At 36.4% G+C, this 27,721-nt stretch overlaps 1 protein-coding gene across 17 annotated transcripts in view; it reads right to left on the reverse strand.

The window, feature by feature from the left end:
* RPS6KA3 (ribosomal protein S6 kinase A3) overlaps nt 1-27,721 on the reverse strand; it is a 111,856-nt gene that overhangs the window by 64,306 nt on the left and 19,829 nt on the right. For 4 of the 17 annotated variants that reach the window (XM_077989646.1, XM_015127071.3, XM_077989647.1 and 1 more), the window contains exons 2-4: nt 21,644-21,737; nt 20,307-20,407; nt 14,527-14,583 (exon numbers count right to left, since the gene is read on the reverse strand). In XM_077989646.1, coding sequence (XP_077845772.1) covers nt 14,527-14,568 — 42 coding nt within the window. In that variant the 5' untranslated portion in view covers nt 14,569-14,583; nt 20,307-20,407; nt 21,644-21,737. Of the gene's footprint in view, nt 1-14,526; nt 14,584-20,306; nt 20,408-21,643; nt 21,738-21,895; nt 23,274-27,721 lie in introns of those variants that run through there. The other 13 variants (XM_077989643.1, XM_028842010.2, XM_015127069.3 and 10 more) reach the window with 6 other exon arrangements.

Below are 27,721 nucleotides of genomic sequence, written 5' to 3' on the forward strand. Positions count from 1 at the left end.
CAAAAGGAATTACTTAAGACTCCTTACAACACTCCAAAAGGGCAGCAAGGCAAGGACAACCACCTAACACAGAATGGCAGTCTGAACATGAGGTGGCTCTTGAGACTATGTCAGGAAAAAGCATCATGTTTACTGCACAACTAATGAAGTAGGATATCTCTGTAAGTAGCAGTCACTGACTTTATTCAAGTAATATTTTTAAACACGAGCAACCAAATACCCTTTTTTAAACGTAAAGGATTAGTGAAAATTGGCTTTAATTACTACTAGTGCTCAGGTTAATAATTCACATTTTGCTGTGTGTTATGCTTTTTAATAATTAGCACTAAGAAATGAAGCAATATTTCAGACACCAAAATCTGAAATAAGTCTCCAAGTTGAAATGATACCTTAATTAAAACAGTGTGGTACTACTATAAAACACAAATAGAGTGACAGAAAAGAATGTGGCACTGTACATCAGAGGGAGATGTTAGGATATATGGCTACCTATTTGGAGAATGCAGATACCATAAGGGAAAGTATTAATACAGATTTGATTATAAAAGTTTAAAAGGTCTTTATATCAAAAGGCACTAAAAACAAAGTTAAAAGACTAGCTGACGTGATTGGAATTCCTTATAATCACATTACAATTCATCAATGAGCAATGCTTTATTCAGGTGTTATCTATCTCCTAACCAGAATGTGAGCTCTTAAAGTCCTTTAGTACATCTCTTATGGTATTTATTACTGTTTAAGCACATCCCATTGCCCAGATTAATCTTGAGATTAATACCAAATATCACACATAAGACCTCAAATAAATGGCTTCCTTAATAAGTATCATATGCTGAAATCTGAAATGGATGCTACTTGTGTGGTTGTGCACATGAAACTAGATACTGTTCTTTTTTTCCATCTCTAACTTTAAAATTTCTTAAAATTTATCTTACTAAATTTTTGTTTTAAACATTTTATTGATTTAATCATTTACCTTATTATTTAAAAAGTAACTATTATAAAAATAATGGATGCCCATTATTGAAAACTTAGATAATAAACAAAAAGGGAAAAAATTTAAAAAATCACTATTTTGGTGATTTTTCTTTCCAGTCTTTTCTATGCACATATATGAACCATACTACACATAGTATCACTTTTTCCGTAAAGGGACAGATAGTAAATATTTTCAGCTTTGCAGGACATACGGTTTCTGTCAACTCTGTCAGTGCAGTGAGAAAACGAATGGGTAAGGCTGTGTTCCAATAAAACATCTTTTACAGAAACAGGTGACAGGCCCATGAGTGTAGTTTGCTGACCCCTGTTCTCTATTCCTCAATGCATTATTAATAACTGTTGAAAATTCGATTATACAAATCTCCTGTTGTTGGGTCTTTGATCTACACCATGGTGCTGTCCCATCATTTGTACACATTCACATTTAGAAATAATTTCTAGAAGTAGAACTGTATATTCAAGAGTATGCGGCATTAAGGTTTTTGATCCTAACTTATTTGGCACGTTGTCCTCCAGGAAGAACCTGAATAATAAGGAGGGAACCACATCAAGACCTTGGGCAGGGGCAAACTATAGCCAGGCCTGGCCAGCCTAAGGGCCAAATCTGCCCATGTCCATCTCTGTTTAAATATTATCTTCAACTGTGTTTGCCCTACAATGGCTACCGCTGAGTTGAGTATTTGCAAGAGAGATCATATGGCCTACAAAGTTTAAGATATTTATTTACTATCTGGCCCGTTATACACAAAGTTTGCTGACTCATAGGGTAGAGTCCTCAAACAGAATGAACAGCAAATGCCAAAGCACAGAGATAGGAATGAGCTTAATGAATTCAAGACACGAAGGAAAGGCCACAGTGGCTAGAATGCGATGAACATCAAGGAAAGGGTAAGGAAATGAAGAGGTAGCTTAGGGCCATATTAAGTGAGGCCTTAGACCCAAGAAATTTGGGTTTGTATTTTATTTCAAGTGTAATGGGAAACGAATCTTCCTCATTTTAGGCAATGACATTATTACCTTTCTCAAAAACCTATGAGTCCTTTTTGGCCTTTTCTTTCTTATCTAATTTCCTTCCTTTCATATTTAATCCCTCAACAAATTCTAATTTTATCTCAAAAATAAACCTCAAATCTGTCTATTTCTATTTCCTCTGCCATTCCCAGTACAAACTATCATCTATTGCCATAAAACTGGTTTCTCTGCTTCTAAATTTTCCCTGTGCAATCCTTTATCTTCACAGCAGCCAGAATCATCTTAAAACAGAAATCAAGGCCGGGCGCGGTGGCTCAAGCCTGTAATCCCAGCACTTTGGGAGGCCGAGGCGGGCGGATCACAAGGTCAGGAGATCGAGACCACAGTGAAACCCCGTCTCTACTAAAAATACAAAAAATTAGCCGGGCGCGGTGGCGGGCGCCTGTAGTCATAGCTACTCAGGAGGCTGAGGCAGGAGAATGGCGTGAATCCAGGAGGCGGAGCTTGCAGTGAGCCGAGATCGCGCCACTGCACTCCAGCCTGGGCAACAGCGTGAGACTCCGTCTCAAAAAAAACAGAAATCAGACTAATTTATGCCCCTACCTCAAATTCTTCAATGGCTTCCCATCACAGAACAAAGTCCAAACTTCCCATAGTCTACAGAGCTTAAAGTAAGCAGTAGTAAATGATGCTACCTTGATCCTGACTTGGAGATATACTCACTAATTCATCCAGACATAATGTGAATATTTGGTCTTAGATATATAAAGTCTTTACTAAAAGAGGAATGAGTGTTAAGTTTTGTGTAATGTCTTTTTATCTATTAACACTGTCACTTAATTTTTCCTCCTTTGATTTACTGATAACTTAGACAAATAAATTTCTTAATATTGACCTATGCTTGTATTTCCAGGAAAAAATCCATTGTTTTAATATAATTCTATACTTAATTTGTAAATATTTAGGATTTTTGCATTTATATTCATGAATTAAATTGGCACATGGTTTCCTTTTCTACGCTATCTCATTTTTGGGGCTATGCTAATTCTATAAAACAAACTAGAAGGCAAGGCAGATTTTTTCCTATGTTTTGGGACAACTTAAAGACCACAGAGTGATCTATTTCTTGAAAGTTTCGAAGATTTTTCTCTTAAGAAATCACTGAGCTTGGCACTATAACCGGGGACAGAAAGTGTGGTAGTGCTAATTTTTTATGATTTCAACTTCTCCCAAGGCTATTGGTATACTGCTTCTCTCTCCCTTCTCAAATTTAGATGTTCCTAAAACACCATACATTTCACCAACTTTCATATTAGTATACTGTTACAGTTAGTATTCTATTAAGTTTTTGAAATTAAACCTAAGGAAAATTTCAACCAGATGCAAAAGCAGACAGAATAGTATAGCCTTCATGTGCTCATCACCTAAGTTTAATAATTTTCAACTCATAGCCAATCTTGTTTCATAGGCTCACTTCCCCAACTCCTGTAGTTAATTATTTTGAAGCAAATCTCAGACATTATATCATTTAATCTGTAAATATTTGGGTTGTTATGATGTTTTAATCTCCTTCCTATCTGTGCTTATATCCTGTTTTGCTTTCCTAATGTTGTGGATTTGCTTTTGTGTGTTTTCCCTTGTTTTCTAATTCGCTGATTTTTGAAATTATATTTAATTCCTTCCTCTTGCTTTTTATAGGTTTACTTTGTAGTTCTTTTTTTCTAGTTTCCTTCACTGAGTCCTTAGTTGTTTTGAGTTCTCTTATTTATTAATAAAGTTTTCTTTCAAGTATAATAACGTTTAAGATACTACTATATTCTAGGCACTGTGCTTTACATGAAATTATCTCAGCTGATGCTCACCAATGAGGTGGGAACTATTATCCACACTGGATGAACAGACTAAGGCTTAAAGAGAAGTTAAATAATCTGCTGCCCAAGTTCTTATAGTTTGGATGTCGAAATGGTCATGATGTTGGTGGAAGCATAACCAGGTAATTTGGTGTGGGGAAGGAGAGTGCACATGAATGGTTGGTGGCTGACTTAGGTTAAAAAACAGGAGGTGCTAAACCTTTTCATCAGACCCTAAAGGAAGAGGGTTGAGTATGGGGACCGTGGCAGAGCTCCTGAAAACTTTTCTACACCATACATAACACCTGTCTGGCAAAACCCCAACCATGATTAAACCCAATTATTAACCATCCTCATGACCCCATGATGAGTGAACCCTGTTGAAAAAAAAAATTGACCCATATGATAAAAACTTAAAATTAACATGCTCTTAATTGATTCCACTGGATACATTTTTGTGTGTGGATCATTCCTTTTCTCAGACACTAAAAGATTTAATTTATAAGGATTTCCATCTAAGTGTAGGACAGTTAATTTTTTTAAGCACACATCCATCAACAGACAGTGTTATAAAGTGGTAAGAGCTTACGGTTTTAAACCAGAGATGGGAAACAAGTTTCATGAAGATGATCAACTTGAAACAAATGGTAGTGACTTCCTAGAGCACTGAGCAGGATTTCCTAGAGCACTTTCAAAGTCCTGTCTAAATGGAAAGCATGCTATGTTTCACTCACAGAATCTCCTGTGGGCATGAAGAGAGGGTGAGAGGCAGCAGCACCATAGCCCCAGGTCTGAATTTTGCAGTTAAGTCACAAAATGCCCTAGGTGGTATTGCTTCTCTCCCTGTCCACACATTTCTTTTTCTTGCTTAGCCTTAAGTTCTTTTTACTTAGTCACGCTTGTCTAAAATAGTTAAATTAAAATACTCATTTAGGTAAAGGGGTTACAACTTTCCATATGCCAGTATTTCAGGTTGACTCAACCAACCAACCATTCATACTTGAACATAATTAAGTCACTTTGCTTTCTTACAAAATATGGATGAGATCACTCAAACTGAAGGAATGGGTATTGTGATGAATACACCAGAACAGAAGAGAAGCAATTTTGGGTCAGAGGCATCATACGAGGCAGGCAAGCCATGATAAAAAAGGGAGGGTTTTTTTTTTTTTTTTTTTTTTTTAAGCTCTTAGGGGTGGAGGAACAGGACACTAGGAAGTGAAAAAATAGCCCTGAAAGAGAGCCAAAAATGTAGCAAAAGGAAACCTTTGCTTGTGCTTGGAAATTTTCCTGGTGTATACACACTCTATTTAATTCCACCATGCAGTGCTAATTATACTGCTATTTATCTCAGAAATATTTTCCTAAGTGGCATATACTTAAATCTACTAGGGTATTTTCCCTCAAGCTCTGAGTGCTCAAATACACTCTCAACCAATGAGAGTTAGAACGGCAGACAATACACAATCAGTCAATAAGTGTTATTAATATACCATGGTACAAATTTTCCCTGCCAATGAGCACTCTATTGTATTTTCCTGTGTTGAGTGAGTAATTCACTGCCTACTGTCTACTCTGCTGGGGCTTCTCTGTGTTTGAACCATGATGACTGTAATAGGTGTGCAATGGTGTGCTGTTAACATGGCTGTTAAGGATCATTTTGGATGCTCAAATGCAAGTTTTAAGGCAGCTTTGTGTGAAGTAAAAGTTTTTACTTCAGTTAAATAAAGACAGGAAAGGGTTGAAACTTTAGAGAGCCAGAAGAAAGGATAACAGCATTAGAATGGCAGAAGATGGAAAAGAAGTAGGGCCAAGTAGAGTGGCTCATGCTTGTAATCCCAGCACTTTGGGAGGCTGAGGCAGGTGGATCACTTGAGGTCAGGAGTTCGAGACCAGCCTGATCAACACAGTAAAACCCCATTCTCTAAAATACAAAAATTAGCTGAGTGTGGTGGCATGTGCCTGTGATCCTAGCTACTTGGGAAGCTGAGGCAGGAGAATTGCTCGAACCTGGGAGGCGGAGGTTGCAGTGAGCCACTGCACTCCAGCCTCAGTGACAGAGTGAGACCCTGTTTCCAAAATAAATAAATAAATAAATAAATAAATACACACACACACATACATACATACATAAGAAGTAGATCTAAGATATGGGAGACAGGCAGACAGCAGGACAAAGAACAAAGGGCAAGAGAAGAGATTAAGTGTGTGAAGAACAGAAAAATCCAGCCAGAACAGAATGGCTCTATCACAAATAGAAACCTAGGGGATATGTTCAAGAGACATCACAGGATTAACTCCATACACTAAGAAGGTCTGAGTGACGGTATTTAACGTTCAGGAGAAATCAGGCTGTCCTTTATGACCATCCTTTTAGTCAAACTGATTTAGCTATCTCCAACACATCTCACTTTTCCTCCCTTTGACTTTTGTTTACACCATTTTCCCATAAAAGTGCATTTACCCAAATGTTGACATTTACTTCTCAAAAATCCTGTACCTATTTTTTAAGACTCAGGTTAAATTTCATGCCTTCTGTGAATTTTTGCCTGATCACACCAGTTACAACTACTTTTTAAATTTCACTTAAATTTTTATCAAAGGCTAAAGTGTCAAAAAGTATTTCAAGGCTTGTAATGAGAAAGCAGCAGTATTCTATGCTCTTGGTACCCTTTCAGTTCTTTTCATTGTTCCCTCTGGTATTTGCCTTTATATGATAAATAATAATTTTATAATACTTTCTCTTGATTCATCAATTTCAGATATTACCTTTAGACATCCTATTACAGATGACTCGGCACTCATATCACAGATTTTGGTTAAACCAATATTTAGTCTTTACAATTATTATGACTATGTAAACACTGCTCACTGCCTAGGTAAAGAATATACTTTAGTTACATCTCTTGTGTGCAATTTTTATTTTTCCTTAAGTTTGCAGTTGCTTTGTTTTTAAATTTGCTTTTATTTTCTTTGTACCTATTTCAAATTCTTCCTACTCTGCAACAGCCTCTCAAGTGAATTTTCAATACTCAAGCCTATTTAGATTCATCACTTCTATTCCCCCACCTCTTCCCCCAATCCTATTCCTGGAGGCAGCATTCTTGAAATTATCTGTCTACTTCAATCTGGACTGAGTACTCTCTAAGCTTCCTGCATGAACTAGTCTTCTGAAGCTTCCTTTAATCATCATAATGGGAAAAAACTTTCATCATGCTTGCAGTACTGGATCTTTTGTTTGCCGAATCCCATGTCTCTCTTACTTAGTTAATAACCCCCTAGTGTTGGCAGAGCCCATTTTCCAGCAACTTCCTAAAATAGGTTCATATCTGAAAATATCTTGGCTGAAAACCATTTTCACTAAGCATTTTAAAGGCATTGCTCCTTGTTTTCTAACTTCCAATGCTGAAAAGTCTAATATTCTTCTATCCAATCTTTTATATAGGATTTAAAAAATCTCTAAAAGCTTAGGGTCTTCCCTTTATCCCCAGTGTTTTGATATTTCATAGAGATGACCCTTCTTGAGAGTAGGGCTTTTTAAAATTTCTCTCATTAATAGGCTTTCAGAGGGATGTTGTAATCTGGAGACTCATGGTCCTCATTTTGGAAAACTGTTTTTTTTTTTTTTTTTAAATTTGGTATTTTAGTATTCCACTTAATCTAAAAGCATGATTATCACTATACCATTATGAAAGAAAAGATGCTGTCAATTAATATATGTCACACTATGAATTATAACAACCATTCTGATTTCAAAGATATTAAAATGTAAAAAACAAAAAATATGTTTCTTACGGTATTTCTTTCCTGCTTTCTTCCCCTTCATTTCCTCTATTGTCGCTTTCTGGAATTCCTATTAGTTAGATATTAGATTGCTCTTCTTTCTTTTTCTTTCCTACTTTCTACCTCTTATTGTTCTACTTTTTGAGAGTTTTCCTCAATTTTAGCTTGTAAATGTTCTACTAAAATGCAAAACATTCCTATTGTATTTTTAACTTCTAAGAGTTTCTTCTTTTATGATTTCTTTTTTATGGCAATTTACTTTTTCTTAGGGAATCAATTTTGTCTCAACACTCAGAGGACACTAATTAAACTTGCTTTTTCCCTGCATTGTTTGTTCCTCCAAGATCTCATTATTTTATACTGGAAGACTTCCTCACATAACTGGTGATATTTGGCTTTCCATAAATATTTGAGAGTGAGGCACTAAGAAGTGGCCTGGCAGTTATGTGGCTTGTCAACTGGGGAGGCTTTCTTATAGGTTAACTGGCCAACTAGGCAGCCTTTACACTAAAGGTCTCCCAAAGGACAGTATCTTACATTTCTTCAGTCACAACGCCCATCCTCCTTCCGGGAGGATATGGTCCTAGTGGTTGGAATGGGACCAGGTCACCATTCAGTAATAGGTTTTCACTTGACCTCCCTGTTTCCAGCCCAGTGCCTTACCCTACTTCTTCCTGTGTCCAAGGTGCCCAAGTATACAGCTTCTCTGGTTTTCTCTGTGAAATACCTTCTGTCTCCAGAGGAGAGAGGATCTAGAAACTCTTTATATCAATATTCAACCAATCTCTGTTTTCAGCCCCATGCCATACATCCACGTTCCACAGTACCTGGTGACCCCATTTTTGAGCTCTTCTGAGGCTCTGGGGGCCTTGAATAAGACTTGCTCACCATTAGGATATTCCTCTAAAATCACTTACGCTCTATTAATTTCATCTTGTTACCACTCTTCTATCTGCTTTTCATATTTATATCTTGTGGTTGAAGTTACAGTTATCTTCTGATTTCAAAGACCAAAATTCTGATTTCTTATTCTCCTTGTTGTTTTGGTTGGTAATTTCCCAGAGGAGAAGAGGACAAAAACAACTTTATTTTGCCATTTGTAAAGCTGCACGTTTCCCTTATATGCTTCTGTAACACCGAATGTAGCAGAGTACTTGGCACCTAATAGACATTCATGAACTACTTTGTTAATGAATGACTAGATGCAGTTAGAATATGGACTAAGCTACTGTAAGAAAAAGATCCCCAAATGCGACAACTCAAACAAAGTAAGTGCCTTTTTTTTTTTTTCCTCTCACAGAGCAGTCCATAGTTTAAGAGCATACTTTTGGGTGAAGAGGTGTCACTAGATCATTACGTATTAAGGGACCCAGATTTCTTCTCATATTATCCATCTTCTCTACTGTCCTGTCCTAGTCAAAAGTGGCTTATCATTACATTCTGCATTCTAGCCCACGGAAAAGGGGCCAATGAACCTGCAAGAAAGCCTACCAGCTGATGACCTCCATACATACATTTATTATCTCACAGTTTTGGTGGACCAGGAATCTGGGCCAGCAACCATGTGAGCTTAGAAGCAGATCCTTCCGTAGTCAAGTTTCAGATGAAACTCTACCCCTGGTCCACACCTTAATTTCAAGTCTGAGAGAGCCTCTGAACCAAAAGATGTGGCTAAGCTCTGCCCAAATTGCTGGTCCACAGAAACTGGGAGATAATGTGTGTAGTTCTAAGCCACTAAGTTTGGAGTAATTTGTAACACATCAAATAGATAATACAACATCTCAACATTCCCTATGTAAATTATTAGTTGACAAAAGGAAAACTTCTAATTATATATAAAAGGCAAATACAATTTTAAATTATAAGGTTAATAAATATTTTGACAATCTTTTGGATTTAATATCATGTAATAAATATTAAATACCAGGCTTTGATCTGACACCTAAGCCTAATTTGTATAATCTGGAATGATCTGCTCAACAGCCTCATATGCATTGCAGGTAGTATCTTAGTCCTCCATCTTTCTGACATGTCTCTAGAATGCAGGTTCTTGCAGATGTAAATGCGACTAAAGCCATGAGTAGGAGAAAGTACAAACCATATAACATCACAATGGAAAATGCTTTTAGACTACAGAGAATAAAAAAATTTGGAGGTTTTCCTTCTGACTGTTTTTACATTCGCTTACATGTAAATATATATACTATAGATAAATGAAGTAAACTGCCTCAAATGGTTTTGGAGAGGGTAGGAATCTGAAGGTAGCTCTGGGCACTAGGCCCCATGCCTGGGTCCCTACGCTAGCTAAAACTTAATCCATTCATCCCTTTAATCTACAAATACTTACTGAACACCAACTGGGTACTAGGCACAGACATAAAACAAGGAATAAGTCAGACTTGGTCACTGCCTCATTCAACTCACAGTTTAGTAGGGAATACAGATCAAGCAAATAAGCAATGGAATCTGGTATGGTGTTGCCATTTAGGGTATGCATAGGCTCCTGTGGCAGCAAAAAGGAAAAACACTTAACTCAAGGTGAAAGTGGAAGTGGTAGTTGTATTGGGAAGACATCTCAATTGAAATGATAACTAAACAAAGATGACCAGAAATTAAGTAGTGGGGATGGCGGTAAGGGAAAAGAATTCTGAGACAAGGAACATTGCCTTTGAAAGCCCGTAAGCAAAAGAGAAGCTGATACATTTGAGTGACTGGACTTTCAGTAGAGAGTAGAGGTGTGCGGCTAGAGAGGATGTGGAGAGAAGTATGCAAAGCCTTATTATGCAGGGCCTGGTAGGTCATGTTATGGAGGTTGGGCTTTTGTTTAAAGGAACCATAAAACTATGGAGGTGTTTTAAGCAGAAGGTTAAACTGATCTTATTCTTCCACAACTGACATAATGTTCATAACAATTTGTTTGATTTCTGAAAAGTTAACACTCCTAAGATGCTAAAAACATACAGAAACACCTAACATTTTAAATATATATATGCAATAACCAGATGGAAAACATACCAGAAAAAAAAATCCCACTTTCTACATAACAAAGACTATAAAACTATAAAATACCCATAACTTACCTTAACAAACTTGTAAAAACAAGTACAAGAACTATATGTAAAAAACTATAACTTTTTTTTTTTTCAGACAGGGTCTCACTCTGTTGCCCAGGCTGGAGTGCAGTGGCATGATCATAGCTCACTGCAGCCTTGGCCTTACACTTCTGGGTTCAAATGATTCTCTGCCTCAGCCTCCCAAGTAGCTGGGACCACAGCACATGCCACCATGCTTGGCTTATTTTTTAATTTGTAGTAGAGACAGGGACTTGCTATGCTGCCCAGGGTGGTCTCGAACTCCTGGGTTCAAGCAAACCTCTTGCCTCAGCCTCCTAAAGTGCTGGGATTACAGGCATAAGCCCCCACGCCCAGCCAAGAAACCATAAAATTTTGATAAAGAATGTAAAAGAAAATCAGAAAAAGTGAATGTTCCTGAATGTGAAGACTCAATATTGTTAAAGTAATTTTTCATGTTAATCTGTACATTTAAGGCAATTCTCATAAAAATCCCAATAAATTTTTCAGAAGTACTTGATGAACTGATTGTAAAGTTTATCTGGAAGATTAAATGTAGGACTATATTTATAAGACTACATATAAGACTTTTTACAAAAGTAAAAAGGTGGGAAGCTTTGCTTTACCACATTAACAAAAACATATAATAAAATGACAGTAATTGAGAAAGTATGTAAAGTCAAAATATTCAGGGGGGTTGTGGGTTGAATTGTGCCCTCCAAATAGGTATGTTCAAGTAATCCCCAGTAACGGTGAATGTGACCTTATTTGAAACCAGAGTCTTTGCAGATGTAATTAAGATGAAGTCATATTGGAGTGGGATGGTCCCAATCCAATGACTAGTGCTCTTATGAGAAGAGGGAAATTTGGACACAGACACGAACAGGGAGATCATCTGATGCCCAAGGCAGAAAGTGGAATGATGTATCTACAAGCCATGGAATGCCAAGGACTGCTGGCAAACACCAGAAGCTGGAATAGGCAAGGAAGGAACCTCCCCGAGAGCCATCTGTTGTTTTAAACCACCCAGTTTGTGGTAATTTGTTATGGCAAAGCAGGAAACTGATACAAGGAGTATAAGGCAATTTTATACATGATAAAAGAGGTATCTCAAATGAGTAGGAAAGAATAGATTTTATTTATTCAATAAATAGAGGTTAGGACAAAAGGCTATTTATCTGGAAAGCAAAGTTAGATTTCTACTTCATACCAGGTACTAAATTCCAAGTGGATCACAGATCTAAATGTAAAACAAAACAAAAAACACCAAAAAACTATAAAAGATCAAAATGTAAGAGGATTATTTTTATAACCTTAGTGGAGGGAAGGATTTTCTAACCAAAGCATGAAACCCAGAAGCCAGATGTGACCATTTAAAAATGAAAACTTCTGGCTGGGTGCAGTGGCTCACACCTGTAATCCCAGCACTTTGGGAGGCTGAGGCAAGCGGATCACAAGGTCAGGAGTTTGAGATCAGCCTGACCAATGTGGTGAAGCCCTGTCTCTACCACAAATACAAAAATTAGCCAGGTGTGGTGGCGCGTGCCTGTAATCCCAGCTACTCAGGAGGCTGAGGCAGGAGAATTGCTTGAACCCGGGAGGCAGAGGTTGCAGTGAGCTGAGGTAATGCCACTGCACTCCAGCCTGGACAACAGAGCAAGACTCCTTCTCAAAAAAACAAAATAAAACAAAACAAAAAACAAAACAAAACAAAAAAAACTTCCGTACATACTACAATGAAAGACACATAATCAATGTTTAAAAAAACATATTACAAGATATATAATAGACATGGAGTTAATATCCAGAATATATACAGAGATTGTACAGACCAATAAGGAGACAACAAGTAACTCCAAATAAAACTGAGCAAAACATAAAATAACAAAGGCCAATAATGTATGGATACTCAATCTCACTAGTAATCAAATGAGATGCAAATTAAAATGGGAAAGTCAGCCAAGCATGGTGGCTCACGCCTGTAATCCCAGCACTTTGGGAGGCCAAGATGGGTGGATCACTTGAGGTCAGGAGTTCGAGGCCAGCTTGGCCAACATTGTGCAACCCATCTCTACTAAAATTGCAAAAATTAGTCAGGCGTGGTGGCGGTTGCCTGTAATCCCAGCTACTCGGGAGGCTGAACCTGGGAGTCGGAAGTTGCAGTGAGCTGAGATCATACCACTGCACTCCAGCCTGAGCAGCAGAGTGAGACTCTGTCTCAAAAAAAGAAAAAGAAAAAAAAGGGAAAGTATTATTTTTCTAGAGTCACTCAAATTAAAAATATTTTCTGATAATACCTAGTGTTGAGTAGGCAATACTCAAACAGTATTCTCATATACTGAAATTCTGAAGGAAAATTTGATAAATGTCTACTGAGATTTAAATGTTTATACCCTTGGTTTAAGAACATCCTTTTCTAAGACTATATCCTACTGAAACACAAATTCACAAAAATAAATAGGGGAATATTACATTAAATATAGGATATTCATAAAATAGAATACTGTAACTGTGTAACCACTTTAAAAAGAGGTAGATCTGGCTGGGCATGGCGGCTAACACCTGTAATCCCAATGCTTTGGGAGGCTGAAGCGGGAGGATTGCCTGAGGCCAGGAGTTCAAGACCAGCCTGGGCAATATAGCAAGACCCCATCTGTAAAAAAAAAAAAAAAACAAACACAAACATTAAAAAAAAAAAAAATTAGCTGGGCGTGGTGGCATGTGCCTCTAGTCCTAGCTACTAAGAAGGCTGAGGTGGGAGGGTTGCTTGAGCCCAGGAGTTTGAGGTTACAGTGAGTCATGACTCTACCACTGCACTCAAGCCTGGGGGACAGGGAGAGAGACCTTGTCTCAAAACCCCCCCCAAAACAAAAAAACAAAGAAGAGGTAGTTCTATATGTATTGTCATACAAAGATGTTCAAGACATGTTAAGTAAAAAGAACAAGTTGCAGAATATGTATTTTGTAAACATAAATAATAATTACCTTATGTACAAAATATCAAGACTATAACTTAGCTGTTGACAATGGTTATTCTGTGTGTGGTAGTAGGGAACAATTTATTAATTCATTTATGTAACATTTAATGAGTGTCCATTATGTGCCAGGCACATTGGTTTAGTTACTGGGGATTCAGGAGTGAACAACAAAAAAAAAAACAGATGAGGAAATGGTGAATGTCCACTTTCTATGTTAAACATATCTGTGAAGTATGACCTTTATATTTTTGTCTTTAACAAATTTACAGTCAATTTGGTTATTTAAAAACATAAGCTTTAGGCCAGGTGCAGTGGCTCACACCTGTAATCACAGCACTTTGGGAGGATTGAGGTGGGCAGATCATCTGAGGTCAGGAGTTCGAGACCAGCCTGGCCAACTTGGTGAAACCCCATCTCTACTAAAATTATAAAAATTCAAAAATTAGCCAGGTGTGGTGGTGAGTGCCTGTAATTCCAGCTACTCAGGAGGCTGAGACAGAAGAATCCCGTGAGCCCGGAAGGCTGAGGTTGCAGTGAGCTGAGATAGCACCACTGCACTCCAGCCTGGGTGACAAGAGCAAAACTCCATCTCAAAAAATCCCCAAGAAACAAAAAAACATAAGCTTTAGGCACTAATGAAAAACTTTCAACAATATAAAGCAATCTGTTTTATCATTCTCTTAAAATCACTCTTATTGTACAGTTTTTAGAAAGGTCTCTGGCATACTCAATAATGTAGTCTGGTAAAGTTAATGTGAAAGGATCGACAAGTTTCTTATACTGTAAAATGATTACTCTGTTCAGTTGAAAAATAAGAATAATTTTACAGTATTTCATTTATCTATACCCTTTGGGACAGAATATTTTACTTACAGTTTGTGGGTTAATCTCCTCCTCTCCCATAGGTTCATCCATAATTTGTTGTCCATTCTGTGAAAAGCACAGCAAGCAGAAAGTTACCAAAACAGACCTCACATCAGTTAAAGTTAAATGAAGGCAGACAACAACAAAAACTGAGGAAGATTTTCACCCCTAAAGGGCTCTAATGAAGTAGAACCACCATATGAGTATGCAGTTGCTAAATTTGCAACAGGATGTGCTTCAAAAGTTAATTATTTGAAACTATAAAAACATTTTTTCATGGAAAAATATAATAAATGATTATTACCTTTCCACGTGAGCCCTTGAGTTTAATAGTTAAATGCATTACAAATGGTCTCATTTAAGCCTCACCAAACATTATTTACAACAGTGTATAGCAAAACACATTCTAAATTCCAACTCCATTCATAATTAATCAAGGGAACTGATTAATTACTTCAGAGAAAATTAAGCCCAATCTCTACATCAAAATAAATTCCAGATGGATTAAACATTTAGATGTGAAAAAATAAAATTATACAACTATTAGAATATAGGTGAACAATACTCATGGGGTAAGGAGGGTTGAAATCATAAAGAAAAAAGTGACATTTGAATCTATAAAAGTTTAAAACTTCTGCCAGACACAAAAAAAGATAAAAGACAAACTGATTACAAAAAAAAGGCAACATATAACAAAGGGATGGTATCCTCAATACATAAAGAGCTTTGTTTTACAAACCTGTAAGAAAAAACGATGAACCTCAACAGAAATGAGCAATAAGGGAAAAAAGAGTTCAGCCTTAGTACTCATCAAAGAAATGCATTTAACCCAAAGACACCTTTTGCCTTTCAAATTGGTAATGATTTACAAAACAAAAACAAAAACAAAAAACCACTCAGTGTTAACGAGGGTATGGGGAGAGAGCACTCTGGACATACTGCTGGAGAAAGTGTGAATCAGCACAACCTTTCAGGAAGGCAATCTGAGTCTGTATTTTAAAAAAACCAAAATACCACACATAAAATTTTGAAATGTCTCATCGATTCTACTTTTTTTAAAAAAAGTAGACAAGTGTACAAAGATGTACATACAAGAATGCTCACCATAACTTTTATTCCAAAAAGAACTTCAAATTGAAAACCTAAATTCCTAACAATAGAGAACTAGTTAAATATATTACGGTACACCCTTATAATGGAATACTATGCAGTCATTAAAATGATGATAAAGATGTAAATTCATTGACATAGAAAGACAGTCACATGTAATAAGTGAAAAAGCAGTTTACAAAACGATATGGATTGTAATGATCCCATTTTAAATAAATATATACATATTTCAATGTATATATTTTTATGGGGAAAAACTCGGGAAGGATATACACCAAAATGTTAACAGTGGTTATCTCTGGGTGGTAGAATTTTAGACAATTTAAATTGTTTATTTTTGCTTATTTGAATATTCTAATGTGTCTACAATGAATATGTATTATTTGTGTAATTTTTAAAAACCACAAAAACAGAAGTCAGGAACACATAGTTTCTTCTCTCATTCCCTCACTGGAAAAAGGAGTAGCCATGACTATTAATTCAACAAGTATACAAGGATCTAAGCTAACCACCTTTGGAGCATTATCACCTGGGAAATAAAAGGCAGCCCACCTATCACCTCATACTTCACATGAGGCAGCTGCTCTAAATATGAACTCCCCTCTTTGTTCTTCTCATCCCTATTACCATCCATCCATTCATTCATCTCATTTCATTCAAGCTATGTTCTAGGCACTGAGCTGAAGATAAAAGTTAATAAAACATAGCCCCTATCCTAGAAGGTCTGTTGACCTTATACAAAGGGCACCTTTCATTTTCACCACTCATAGAAGATGTTCCTAGATTAGGGAATGCCTATGTAATACTATGAAGCACAGAAACAGTGCCAAAATTCAGGAAAAGATAGGGAGGCAAGTATAAAATCTTTATTTTCCTAAGGAATGTTCAAAGACTATAACACTGCCCATTTCTTTGGTATAAAGACACTCGTGTATCTCTACAATATTTATTTTTCCTCAAAGTGACAACCATTTATTCAACTGACTACTGGTTGTTCTTATCCAAATGTACCAAAGAACTAGCTCCTAACAACTGTGGCTCTGTTGTCAGACACAGAGATTCAAATTCATATTCTTACCCTATTAATTATGAAGCCTTGGACAGGTTCTTTAAACAATCTAAGCTTTTCAGTTTCTTCATATGGAAAATGAAGATTGAAAAGTCTTATCTTCAGAGGGTTGTAGTAAAGACTAAATTAGTTAAATGATATAAAACTCTAACCACAGTGTCTGGCACTTAGTAAACAATCACTGTCAGCTAGTTTTCTTACGTCCAAAATTCAATTACCTCACCTCTGGCCCACCAGTCTGTTCCCTCTCCTATATTTGCCATATTAATGAATGGCACCATCATTCATCTAGCAGCCCAAACCAGTTTTTCATTAATTGTAAACAGTTATCTTTCTGTAACACAGACTTGCCCCCATGACTCCCCATTGTGTGGCGTTTAGAACCCTCAGTCTAACTTGAGCTACACGTATGTTTTTCATAGGAATAAAATTTAAGAACCATCTGTTCCTTGCAATTTTTAATGTATGCAAAGCAAGTATCACAACTTATAACTTACTTTTAAAGAAAACTGGTACAGGAGAAACAGCACTAAACTTGGAATTCGCAGACCAAGGATAGAGCCCTAGGCTGCTGCTTATAAGCTTTATGATTTGAGGCAATTCAGACTTTCTCTTAGCCTATTACTTTACCTGTTCAAAATGAGGATACTTGTCCTGTCTACCCAAAGGATTATTACCAGGCTCAAAAACGAGATAATTCAGAAGAAAGAACTTTACAAATGTTAAAGAGCTGTACCAATGCACATCATTACTAAGGTGAGGTAGCCTCATGAGGATAACATACTCTGTAAAGTCCTTCTGATCTTGGAATTTAAAAAATCTTTGAATTGGTAAGGCATCTCAAGTCTTCTGTTCCTACTACACATAATATGTTTCAATTCTTTCTACTCCGTTCTTACTTACGCTTAAATACTACCAGGACGAGAATGTACTACCTCACTAGGCACTATAATATCTCTGAAAAAGTACTGCCTGCTACATGAAATTTTTCATTATATAGCAACTTTCCTCAGCTGTAAATTCTCTTTAAGAGGATTACTAATAAATGATGACTAACTTGCCCGTACTCTATCTGCAAAGTCACAGGAAGTAAATCTATAGCTATGACTCTAATCCACCCTGACTCTTGTCTTTTCCAGATAAGTTCCTTCAAACATTTCTTTAAGACAGATAAGACTCATCACTATCTTCTTCTCTGAGCACACTCCAATTCATCTTAAAGGGTGGTGTATGGAATTGTATGTAATTAACATTTCAACCCTCAAACGACCAATGCAGAGTAAAGGTCATATTACCTCCCTTGTCCTAGAAAATAAACTTATGTTAATGCAATTCACAAATGCATTATTTTTGGAATGCCCTCAACACAATGCTGACATATCAAGTTTTCTGATTAAATCCTTATCTTCTTGCACTGCAACCACACCCTGCATCCTCTATTCATACCTGTTGTTACTCTTAGTTCCATGAATAAAACTTTATTTAAAATTTTTGATTCACCTTTTTCCAGCTCCCATCCATTGCCAGTCTCTATACATTAGATTCCAAATCTGTCGATCAGCCTGTTCACTATTTTCAGCTTCACGTCATCTCAAATTTTACAATAAACTTTCTTTTCTCAACTACTCACCCAGTTAATAGTATAGTATATACTAACAAAGCAACTTAAGAAAAAAATTGAGTGAAACATAATCTGAAGGGTATTTTATGCTCTACATTTTGTAAAAATATCTACCTCCTGAGTTTAGCAAAAATTTAAAATGTTGAACAATTTAATTTTTAAAGCAGCGAGCCCATGTTATCCTACATACCAGTGAAGCTTTACAAAGCTTTTTCTACCAAAAAAAGCACCTTTATTCAAATGAAACTTTTCTATCACTTCATCAAAACAAGGATTCAAATGTTATCTATCAGAAATGAGCAAAGAGTTACTTCTGCAGTTAAGTTTCCCATTTGGAAAATGACCCTTGGTTTTATTAGAGATTAGGTTACATGGATTATCAGTCTTACGCAGTATTTTACTTTCTACTGTTTCCTAAGTTTAAGGAATAGTACTTGTTAAACAAGAAAATATATTTCTCTAATTTTAAAAAACAAGTGGGAAAAAATGTGTTCTAAAGCTGGCCAGTACCACGTTTAAACCCCAACTCTGTCAGTTACTGGTGTAGTTACCTGAACTTGGGTAAGTTATTTAACATTTTGAGCCTCAGTTTCTTCACTCACAAGATGCACATAATATCTACCTCACAGGGATGTTGTAATTAAAAAGATCCACCAAGAGACAGTGTATGCTCAGTAAATGTTATTTCTTTTCCTCTCTTTTGCCTCAATTGACAGTGTAACATTACATTTCTACATATAACTTCTAAAGATGTAATGCAATGAAGAAGTATAGGAGAGTGTTGAAACACCTGTTCCATAATTCAATACAGTCAATTTTCCACTAAGCAGGGTGGAAGAGATCATTTTGTATGTGCTATATTTTTATACAATGTAGCTAGAGAATGAGTATGGACAAAAAATAGTTTAAAAGTGAGGCAAATGTATTTATCCTCTCTCATCCCACCATAATGCCTTCCAGCCAAAAAATTTCAGAGCCTGGCAGATTGTATATATGCAAATGTGATGTGAAATACTGGAAAAGGTTAGGAAATGCTAATCATGCTTTACTTTGTTAGCCTGAAATGTGTATAAAGTCACACATTAGAATAACCTACAATATGGGTCTCATCAGAACAAATCAGATAAAGGAGACTGTTCCCTTGACTTTCAGCAGGAATTGTTTTCAATGTTGTAAAAAATTATCACCTAAGATCATCTTCCAGGCTTAAAGAGGAAGAACAATTCAAATCAGTATTTCTGAATCAAGGTTTCAGGAACTCTAGAGTATTCCTAAATATTTTAAGGAAAATTCTGATGTTAAAAATATTTTATTAATTTAAAAACTTTCATTTTAAGCAACTTTATTAAGCAGACTGCTTTGTTGTAATGGCATGATACAACAATGTACTTTTCCAGGCTGCTGTCTGATACCTCTGAAAATATATCATTAGTTAAAAAAAAATACTTCCATTTCAGCAGGAGATCATCATGTATAAGTATGCTAGGACCAAAAGATGATCTGTGACTGATAACATGCTACCTTGAACTCAGCAGGGTATACCATCTACTGACATTCTCCTATCTAGAAATGAAATGGACGTACGGACATTAAGAGAAGAATCTTCAAAGAGAGTAACAGTCTGAAATAACAGGAAGGGAAGAGGAAAAGAAAAGATCCAGAGTCCTAGTATATTAATATGGAGACCCAGGTTGTAGGAATGAGCAAGGAGCATACTTTTTTTTTTTTTTTCCCACCACCCTCAGGTTTCCACAAGTATATCTACCTTCCAAACTCCCTGATATCAGCAGTGGTTTTCCTGTCCAAAAGCTTATGCAATAGGAATTCCATCATGAAGGTGCTGAGCATGAGGCACTAGGCACCTCTCTCAAAATATGGTTAAGATACCATCAAATTGTTCAGAATCCAAAGAATCTTCTATGCAATCACATTGAAACAATAAGAAACAAGCACTTTATATTCTTAATAAGGAATGTATATAATCCTTACCAATGTGACAGGATTAAGAATCAGCTCCTCATTTATCCTAAGGAAATATCAGAGATGTGCATAAAGACTTATGTACAGTGATATTCATCATACTCATTATACTGAAAAATAGAAAACAATCTAAATGACCAACAAGGGACTGGTTAAATAAATCATAATACATCTATTCATATGTAGGAATACTATGCAATGGTTAAAATCAGGGCCTCAAAGAAAATTTAATGATGCAAAAAATATGCTTGCAATATATTAAATGAAAAAGGATACAAAACTATATAGTATGACCCAATTTTGCATCCATTCCTCCCAACATGTGTGCATGTAACTGGCAAAACATATAAAATCTCATCAGTCGTTACCTGGGTCATAGGATTTTCTTCTTTGTACTGTATTTTCAAAGTTACATGCACTTATTATGTATTAATTTTTTTTTTTTTTTTTTTTTTTGAGGCGGAGTCTCGCTCTGTCGCCCAGGCTGGAGTGCAGTGGCGCGATCTCGGCTCACTGCAAGCTCCGCCTCCCGGGTTCACGCCATTCTCCTGCCTCAGCCTCCCGAGTAGCTGGGACTACAGGCGCCGCCACCACGCCCGGCTAATTTTTTTGTATTTTTAGTGGAGACGGGGTTTCATTGTGTTAGCCAGGATGGTCTCGATCTCCTGACCTCGTGATCCGCCCGTCTCGGCCTCCCAAAGTGCTGGGATTACAGGCTTGAGCCACCACGCCCGGCCTATGTATTAATTTTATAAAGAGAAAACCAATACATGTAATTAGAAAAATCAGTTTATTTCTAGTTAAGGTGCCCTTATGCCTGCTTTACTATTCCTCTAGCTACTTAAGGTCTGTTAGCACCCAACACTGTTCTATTTTCTAGATGAGGGTAAGAATGACCTCTGGTTATATTTACATTTTTATGTTTAAGAGGACCCTTTCAGAAACTTTTTTTTTTTCCTGGTCCTGTGGTTGTGGCCAAGTTTCAGGCCAGGATCCACCTCATGTTTTTTGAAGTGTTACCGTCTAAGGGGGATTCTGCTTATGAAACAAGAGTATGTTGAGATAAGAATAAAGAAATGAAAACATAGTAGCCAAAATTAAATCTGCATTGTGAATAGCAAGTATTAAAATTGACACTGCAGAAAACGGAATCCATGCCACAGAGGACAAACTTGAGTAAACGAAAAAAAAAAAAAAAGAAAGAAAAGATTTAAAAAACTATGGAAGACAGACACAGAAATAATCTATGAATAACAGATGTTCCTAAAGAAAAAAGAAAAAAAACAGGCAGTTTAATCAATCAAAAGTATAAGGAAACTTTCCAGTTCTGAAAAAAAAAAAAATACCTGAGACTGGAGACTGAGAAGGTTCAACAGAGATCATCAACACCAAGACATGTCCTGGCAAATGTTTTTAAATTTCAAGGATAAAGATATAATCCTACAAGCATACAAGCAGAAAAAAATAGGTTATTTCAAGGGAACTGAAATCAGACTGACCTCAGATTTCTCCTCTGCAACAATAAAATGCCAGAAGACAATGAAGTAATCACTTACAGAGAATTGAAAAGGAAAAGTTATGATCTAAGAATTTTATACCTCATCCTAGTTTTTCGTGTTCAAAGGTCACAGGAAATTATTCTTAGATCTGCAAAGTCAAATTTTCACCATCCTGGTAGTTTTTTAAAAAATAAATTGTTCAAAGGTACATCCTAGACCATCAAAAGAGAATAAGAGATAAAGAATATTGAGGTAGGAAAGAACTGATGAAGTATACTGACACCAACCTAACATTTAGAAATAACTGAGTAAAACAGTTAATTCCACTAAAAGAAAAGGGTTCAATAATGAAGAATAATCGACATAAACAATATAAAAGAAAAAACACTTCAGAAAGTTAAAAGTAGGATTTGTAACCTCAGGCTAAATTAATGTGAACTCAAAATAAAAGAGGTAGTGGGAGAAGCCAAGATTCTAAATTCTCTTTCCTAGAAGGATATTTTAAAACCATTATTTTTAGTAATTATCCAGTAAATATAAATTTTGGAATGTTTTGAAAAACCATATAGTAACCAAGAATAGGTATTACAGTTCAAGTCACTAAAGATAATAATTGGCAGAGACTATTAATAATACTTTATGCAGGCATCACATTCAATCCTAACAACATGAGTCAGGTATAATTATTCCTATTTTATAGTCAAGGAAACTAAGGCTCAGCAAAGTTAATTACTGAATGGCAGAAGTAGGATTCAAACCCAGATCTTTTTAGCTCCGTAATTCTTTCTTCTATATTTCATAAGCTCCTCAAACAAAACAATTTATATGGAAGAAGAAAACAACGTCACAAGAATAAAAAATGTAAAATAATATGACAGAAACCATTCCAAAAGTAATAATGTAAGAAATGTAAAAGTATCTAATTATACAAGGAAGTGGCTTGCTGGATATTAGATATTATTAAAGAATTACTGATGTTTTATGAGTGATGATAGTAAGGTGCTTATGAATTTTAAAAGTCTATCTTTTAAGAAGTATAAATGCAAATGTTTATCGGGGGGTGGCTGGGGGAATGAGAAGAGGAAGCAGAAATGGAACAAGATTGGCCATGAGTTTGATAATCCTTGAGGCTGGGTTATGGGAATATGTTGGTTCATTACACTACTCTCTCCAATCGGGTATGTGTTTGAAATGTTTGATAATCATAACTTTAATAATCACGTTATATTGTTTAAAAAGTAAACCAACAACTATTTACTACTTTAAAGAGAAACCCAAACCAAACAGATAAGTATAAAGAAAAATAAAACAAGTGTTTCAACATTAATACCAAAAATAAAATGTAAGGCAAAAACCTTAAGCTGAGTAAAAAAGTCATTTGGATTAAAGATATAATCAAGATTGAATACACACAGTAATAATGATTGCTATCATTTACTGAGCTCTTACCACATACTAGGCAAATGCTAAGGACTATTATCTTTGATGCTTCTTAACAACTTTGTGAGGTATTATCACCAGTTTACAAATGAGGAAATTAAGCCAAGATAGGTATGTCAATCTTTCTAAGCACTGGATCCCCAGTCCCCTAGCAAAATGCCTGGCACACACAGTAGGTGTTCAATAAATATTTGCTGAATACATGAGTAAGTCTAATATACTGCCTAAGGCTAATAAGTAGAGCCTAAATTCTAATATACTGCCTAAGGCTAATAAGTAGAGCCTAAATTCAAACCCAAATCTAATTCTAAAACCCCTACTCTTTTGTTTTTTGTTTTGAGATGGAATCCGGATCTGTCACCCAGGTTGGAGTGTGAGTGGCACAATCTCAGCTCACTGCAACCTCCACCTCCCGGATTCAAGGGATTCTCCTGCCTCAGTCTCTTGAGTAACTGGGACTACTGGTGTGTGCCACCACATCCAGCTAATTTTTGTATTTTTTTTTTTAGTAGAGACTGGGTTTCACCATGTTGGTCAGGTTGGTCTCAAACTCCTGACCTCAAGTGATCCACCCGTCTTGGCCTCCCAAAGTGTTGGGATTACTAGCGTGAGCCACCGCGCCTGGCCCTAAAACCCCTACTCTTAATCACATAAAAATCTTTTAATAGGGCCGGGCGCGGTGGCTCAAGCCTGTAATCCCAGCACTTTGGGAGGCCGAGACGGGTGGATCACGAGGTCAGGAGATCGAGACCATCCTGGCTAACACAGTGAAACCCCGTCTCTACTAAAAATACAAAAAAAACTTAGCCGGGCGAGGTGGCAGGCGCCTGTAGTCCCAGCTACTCGGGAGGCTGAGGCAGGAGAATGGCGTGAACGCGGGAGGCGGAGCTTGCAGTGAGCTGAGATCCGGCCACTGCACTCCAGCGTGGGTGACAGAGCGAGACTCCGTCTCAAAAAAAAAAAAAAAAAAAAAAAAAAAAAAAAAAACTTTTAATAATATTCCATAGTAAGAGTGCAGAGGTTTATTTCCTTCTGTGTATTTTCTACAATTAGCATGTATCACTTTTTAAGCAAAAAAGTCATTAAAAACAGTAAATGCATAATAGTATTGAACATTTAACCATGACTAAACCAACCACAAAACACAAAAGCAGATGCTTTGGAGAATATAACATAAATGGAAAGAAAATGGATGGGAAAATTTTAGTGCACTAATATCAACTAGCATAATAAATAAGGACAAAGCATTTGAAATAATTTATATTAGAACAGGCAGATACTGAATTTTATAATGTAAAAAGAATATGGGTTGTTTTCAACTTTTAAGTTTCTATGAAAAGTTATAAAAACTGACCATGTCACCTAGGATGGAGTGCAGTGGTGCAGCCTTAGCTCACTGCAGCTTCAAACTCCTGACCTCACACAATCCTCCCACCTCAGCCTCCGAAAGTGCTAGGATTATAGGCATGAGCCACTGCACCTGGCCAGTTTAAAATTCTTAGAGGCAGGAATTACACAGATCACATTTTCTGATTATAATAAAATACTGAATAAGGAAATAAAGCATTCACTCAGAAATTAATATTATTCTGAATAACTACTGGGTCAAGGAAATAAGTAACAGCTATCATTTATTCATTGCCTATTTTGTTCAAACTACAGTGCTACCTGTGTTACACATATTCTCTCACTGAATCCCAATTAATAATTAAAAACCATCCATGAGGTAAGTTATTATGTATAACAGGGAAGAAAAAAGTTAGGTTGAGATTTTAATAACTTGTCCAAGATCATAGAGTTATTAAATCTGCAGATAATTAAATTCAAGTTCAAATACAAAGCTACTACTTACATAGAAATGCTGCTATATTGCTTAGAATTCATGTACAAGCATCTAGCTATGCTCATTTTTCTTTGTTCATAAAATAGTTTTGTAATAAAAGTGGAGAAAACTAGAGTTTTTTTAGCACAACATGTTCTGAAAGTATTTATTTGTTAAACACACTATTCCAGGAAGGTTATGGTTCATTTTTCTAACATATCATTGATCAGATAAAATATTTCAAATTACATAATCTCCTAAAAGGGATTCCTTTAAATATATCCATTTTTATTAGGACAAGGAAAAATGAAAGAAAACATAAAAATTAGGTAAACAAAACAGGGAATATAAGGAAAACATGACTTGCCACTACATTTATTTCTAAAACCTGGTGTATCCTTAGAAAAGTTGCTTTTTTCTGGTACTTATCTGTAATCCATAAGAGTTCTATGGAATCTTGGCTAGCATGGATTTGAAAGTCTGCCACTAACTGTGGGCAAGCCCCCAAGCCTCTCTAAGTTGTGGTTGCTTCATCCATAAATATGTGACTATCCAGGAGCTCTCCCAACTTGAAAGTTTTATGATCTTCTATAAAACTTTAAGGATTAAAGTTTTAGATTAAGTTATTTAAAATTTTGGGGGGTTTTCGTACCCAAGGAAGTTACTGATTCTATGTTTAAAGCTGTTTTTAACGTTACTTCTAAGTATAACTTTTTCTTCCACTTCTGCATTCAGAATAGTTTTATCTATACCTGTCAGTGGTGCTTTTGTTCCCCAACGTAAACATAGATAATGCCAAAGAACTGACTATATGAATGTTGTCAACTAAAAGAAAAAAATAAAATATTGGTTTTTGTGCAGATTAAGGGAACTTAAAGCAATTTTATAACTTCCACAATCTGATCTATTATTTTACTAGAGAAAATCAGTAAAGTGTCAATTTAAAAAATTGGGATCTACTCCTAAGCCTATTGCTGCTTCTCCAATACCTTCAAACCCTCTTAGTACACAATGGCATTGGTAATATTTTCCAATCTGCCTGATGATCAAAATTATCTATGGTTTCTGTTAAAGATACATTACCTGGACCTATCTCAGCCTGACACTGAATCAGAATTCCCAGAAGCCCCATGGTTAAGTATATTATTTTTTAAACAGGCACCTTAGAGGATGCCTGTGATTAGACAAGACTGGGAGGCCAGGAGCGGTGGCTCACACTTGTAATCCCAGCACTTTGTGAGGCCAAGGCAGGCGCATCATGAAGTCAGGAGTTTGAGACCAGCCTGGCCAACATGGTGAAACCCCCACCTCTACCAAAAACACGGAAGTTAGCTGGGCATGCTGGTGCGCGCCTGTAATCCCAGCTACCTGGGAGGCTGAGGTAGGAGAATCACTTGAACCTGGGAGGCGGAGGCTGCAGTGAGCTGAGATCACGCCATGGCACTCCAGCCTGGGCAATGGTACGACTCCATCTTGGAAAAGAAGAAGAAGAAGAAGAAAAAAAAAAAAAAAGACTGGGAAATCCCAGTGTAAACATCATGAGCTCTGGAGCCTGATACATAAAGTTTCAAAGCCTGGCTTTGTTCTTTATTACAGTTGTGACTTTGGGTAAGTGACTTAACATGAATCTGTTTTCTAATCCATAAAATTCGTATCCTAATTATGCTGGAGGTTGTGGTACAGTTCAGTATGCCCCGCCACACTGGGTGTTTAGGAGATGTCAGCTTCTCTTTCCTCCTGCTCATCTTGTCAGGGGAAACAACAATTACTATTATTTGAGGGGATTTTGAAGAGCCCCTTGCCCTAATGGGTCCACTTTCATTTCTAGGGCTAAAAATCTGAGTTCTGGATAACCCTTTAATGTATTACTTGGATTGGCTAATTCAGGAGTCCTACAAACAAGTTAAATGATTTATTCTGGTTTCCAGAGGTTTAATGAAGCCCTCCTACCCAAAACAGATACACCATTATGCTGGGCTTCAAAGTCCAAGTTTTTACTTGCTGTGACTGTGGCAAAAATCATTCAAACCTCTGTTTCCCCATCTGTAAGACAAGTGATGCTAAGTGTCTACTGAACTAATAAACATTATTGATAACATAACTATTAACACTTAAACATATATATTCTTACAAACATCTTTATGTACAAAAAGATAGCAGTAATAACTTACAAGTAAAACAAGGGTACTTGCTCAAACACACAACCAGAACCTGTTTAACAGAATTCTTGTTTGTGTAATACCAACTGTATCTCAATACAAAGTGTTTTAGGCATGTTTTTAGGTGAATTGACTTAGTAAGAAACAATCCAAATGATCCACTCTAATTAAAATATGTATGTGTGTGTGTGTACACACACACACATATATATATATATCTCTCACCCTAGGTATAAACATAACCTAGTAACAAAGCCACCAAAACTAATTTCTGAAAAGATAACCACAAATGTAGTTTCTAATTAGAGCTCCATGATTAATTCTATATGCATATTTATTAAGCATAAATAAACAGTATTAATAGGAATGCTTTACTAGGCTGGGCGCAGTGGCTCACGCCTGAAATCCCAGCACTTTGGACAGGTGGATTGCTTGAGGCCAGGAGTTCAAGACCAGCCTGGCCAACATGGTGAAACTCTGCCTCTACCAAAAAATACAAAAATT

Source organism: Macaca mulatta, chromosome X (assembly GCF_049350105.2).
Source record: "Macaca mulatta isolate MMU2019108-1 chromosome X, T2T-MMU8v2.0, whole genome shotgun sequence".
Lineage (NCBI taxonomy): Eukaryota > Metazoa > Chordata > Mammalia > Primates > Cercopithecidae > Macaca > Macaca mulatta.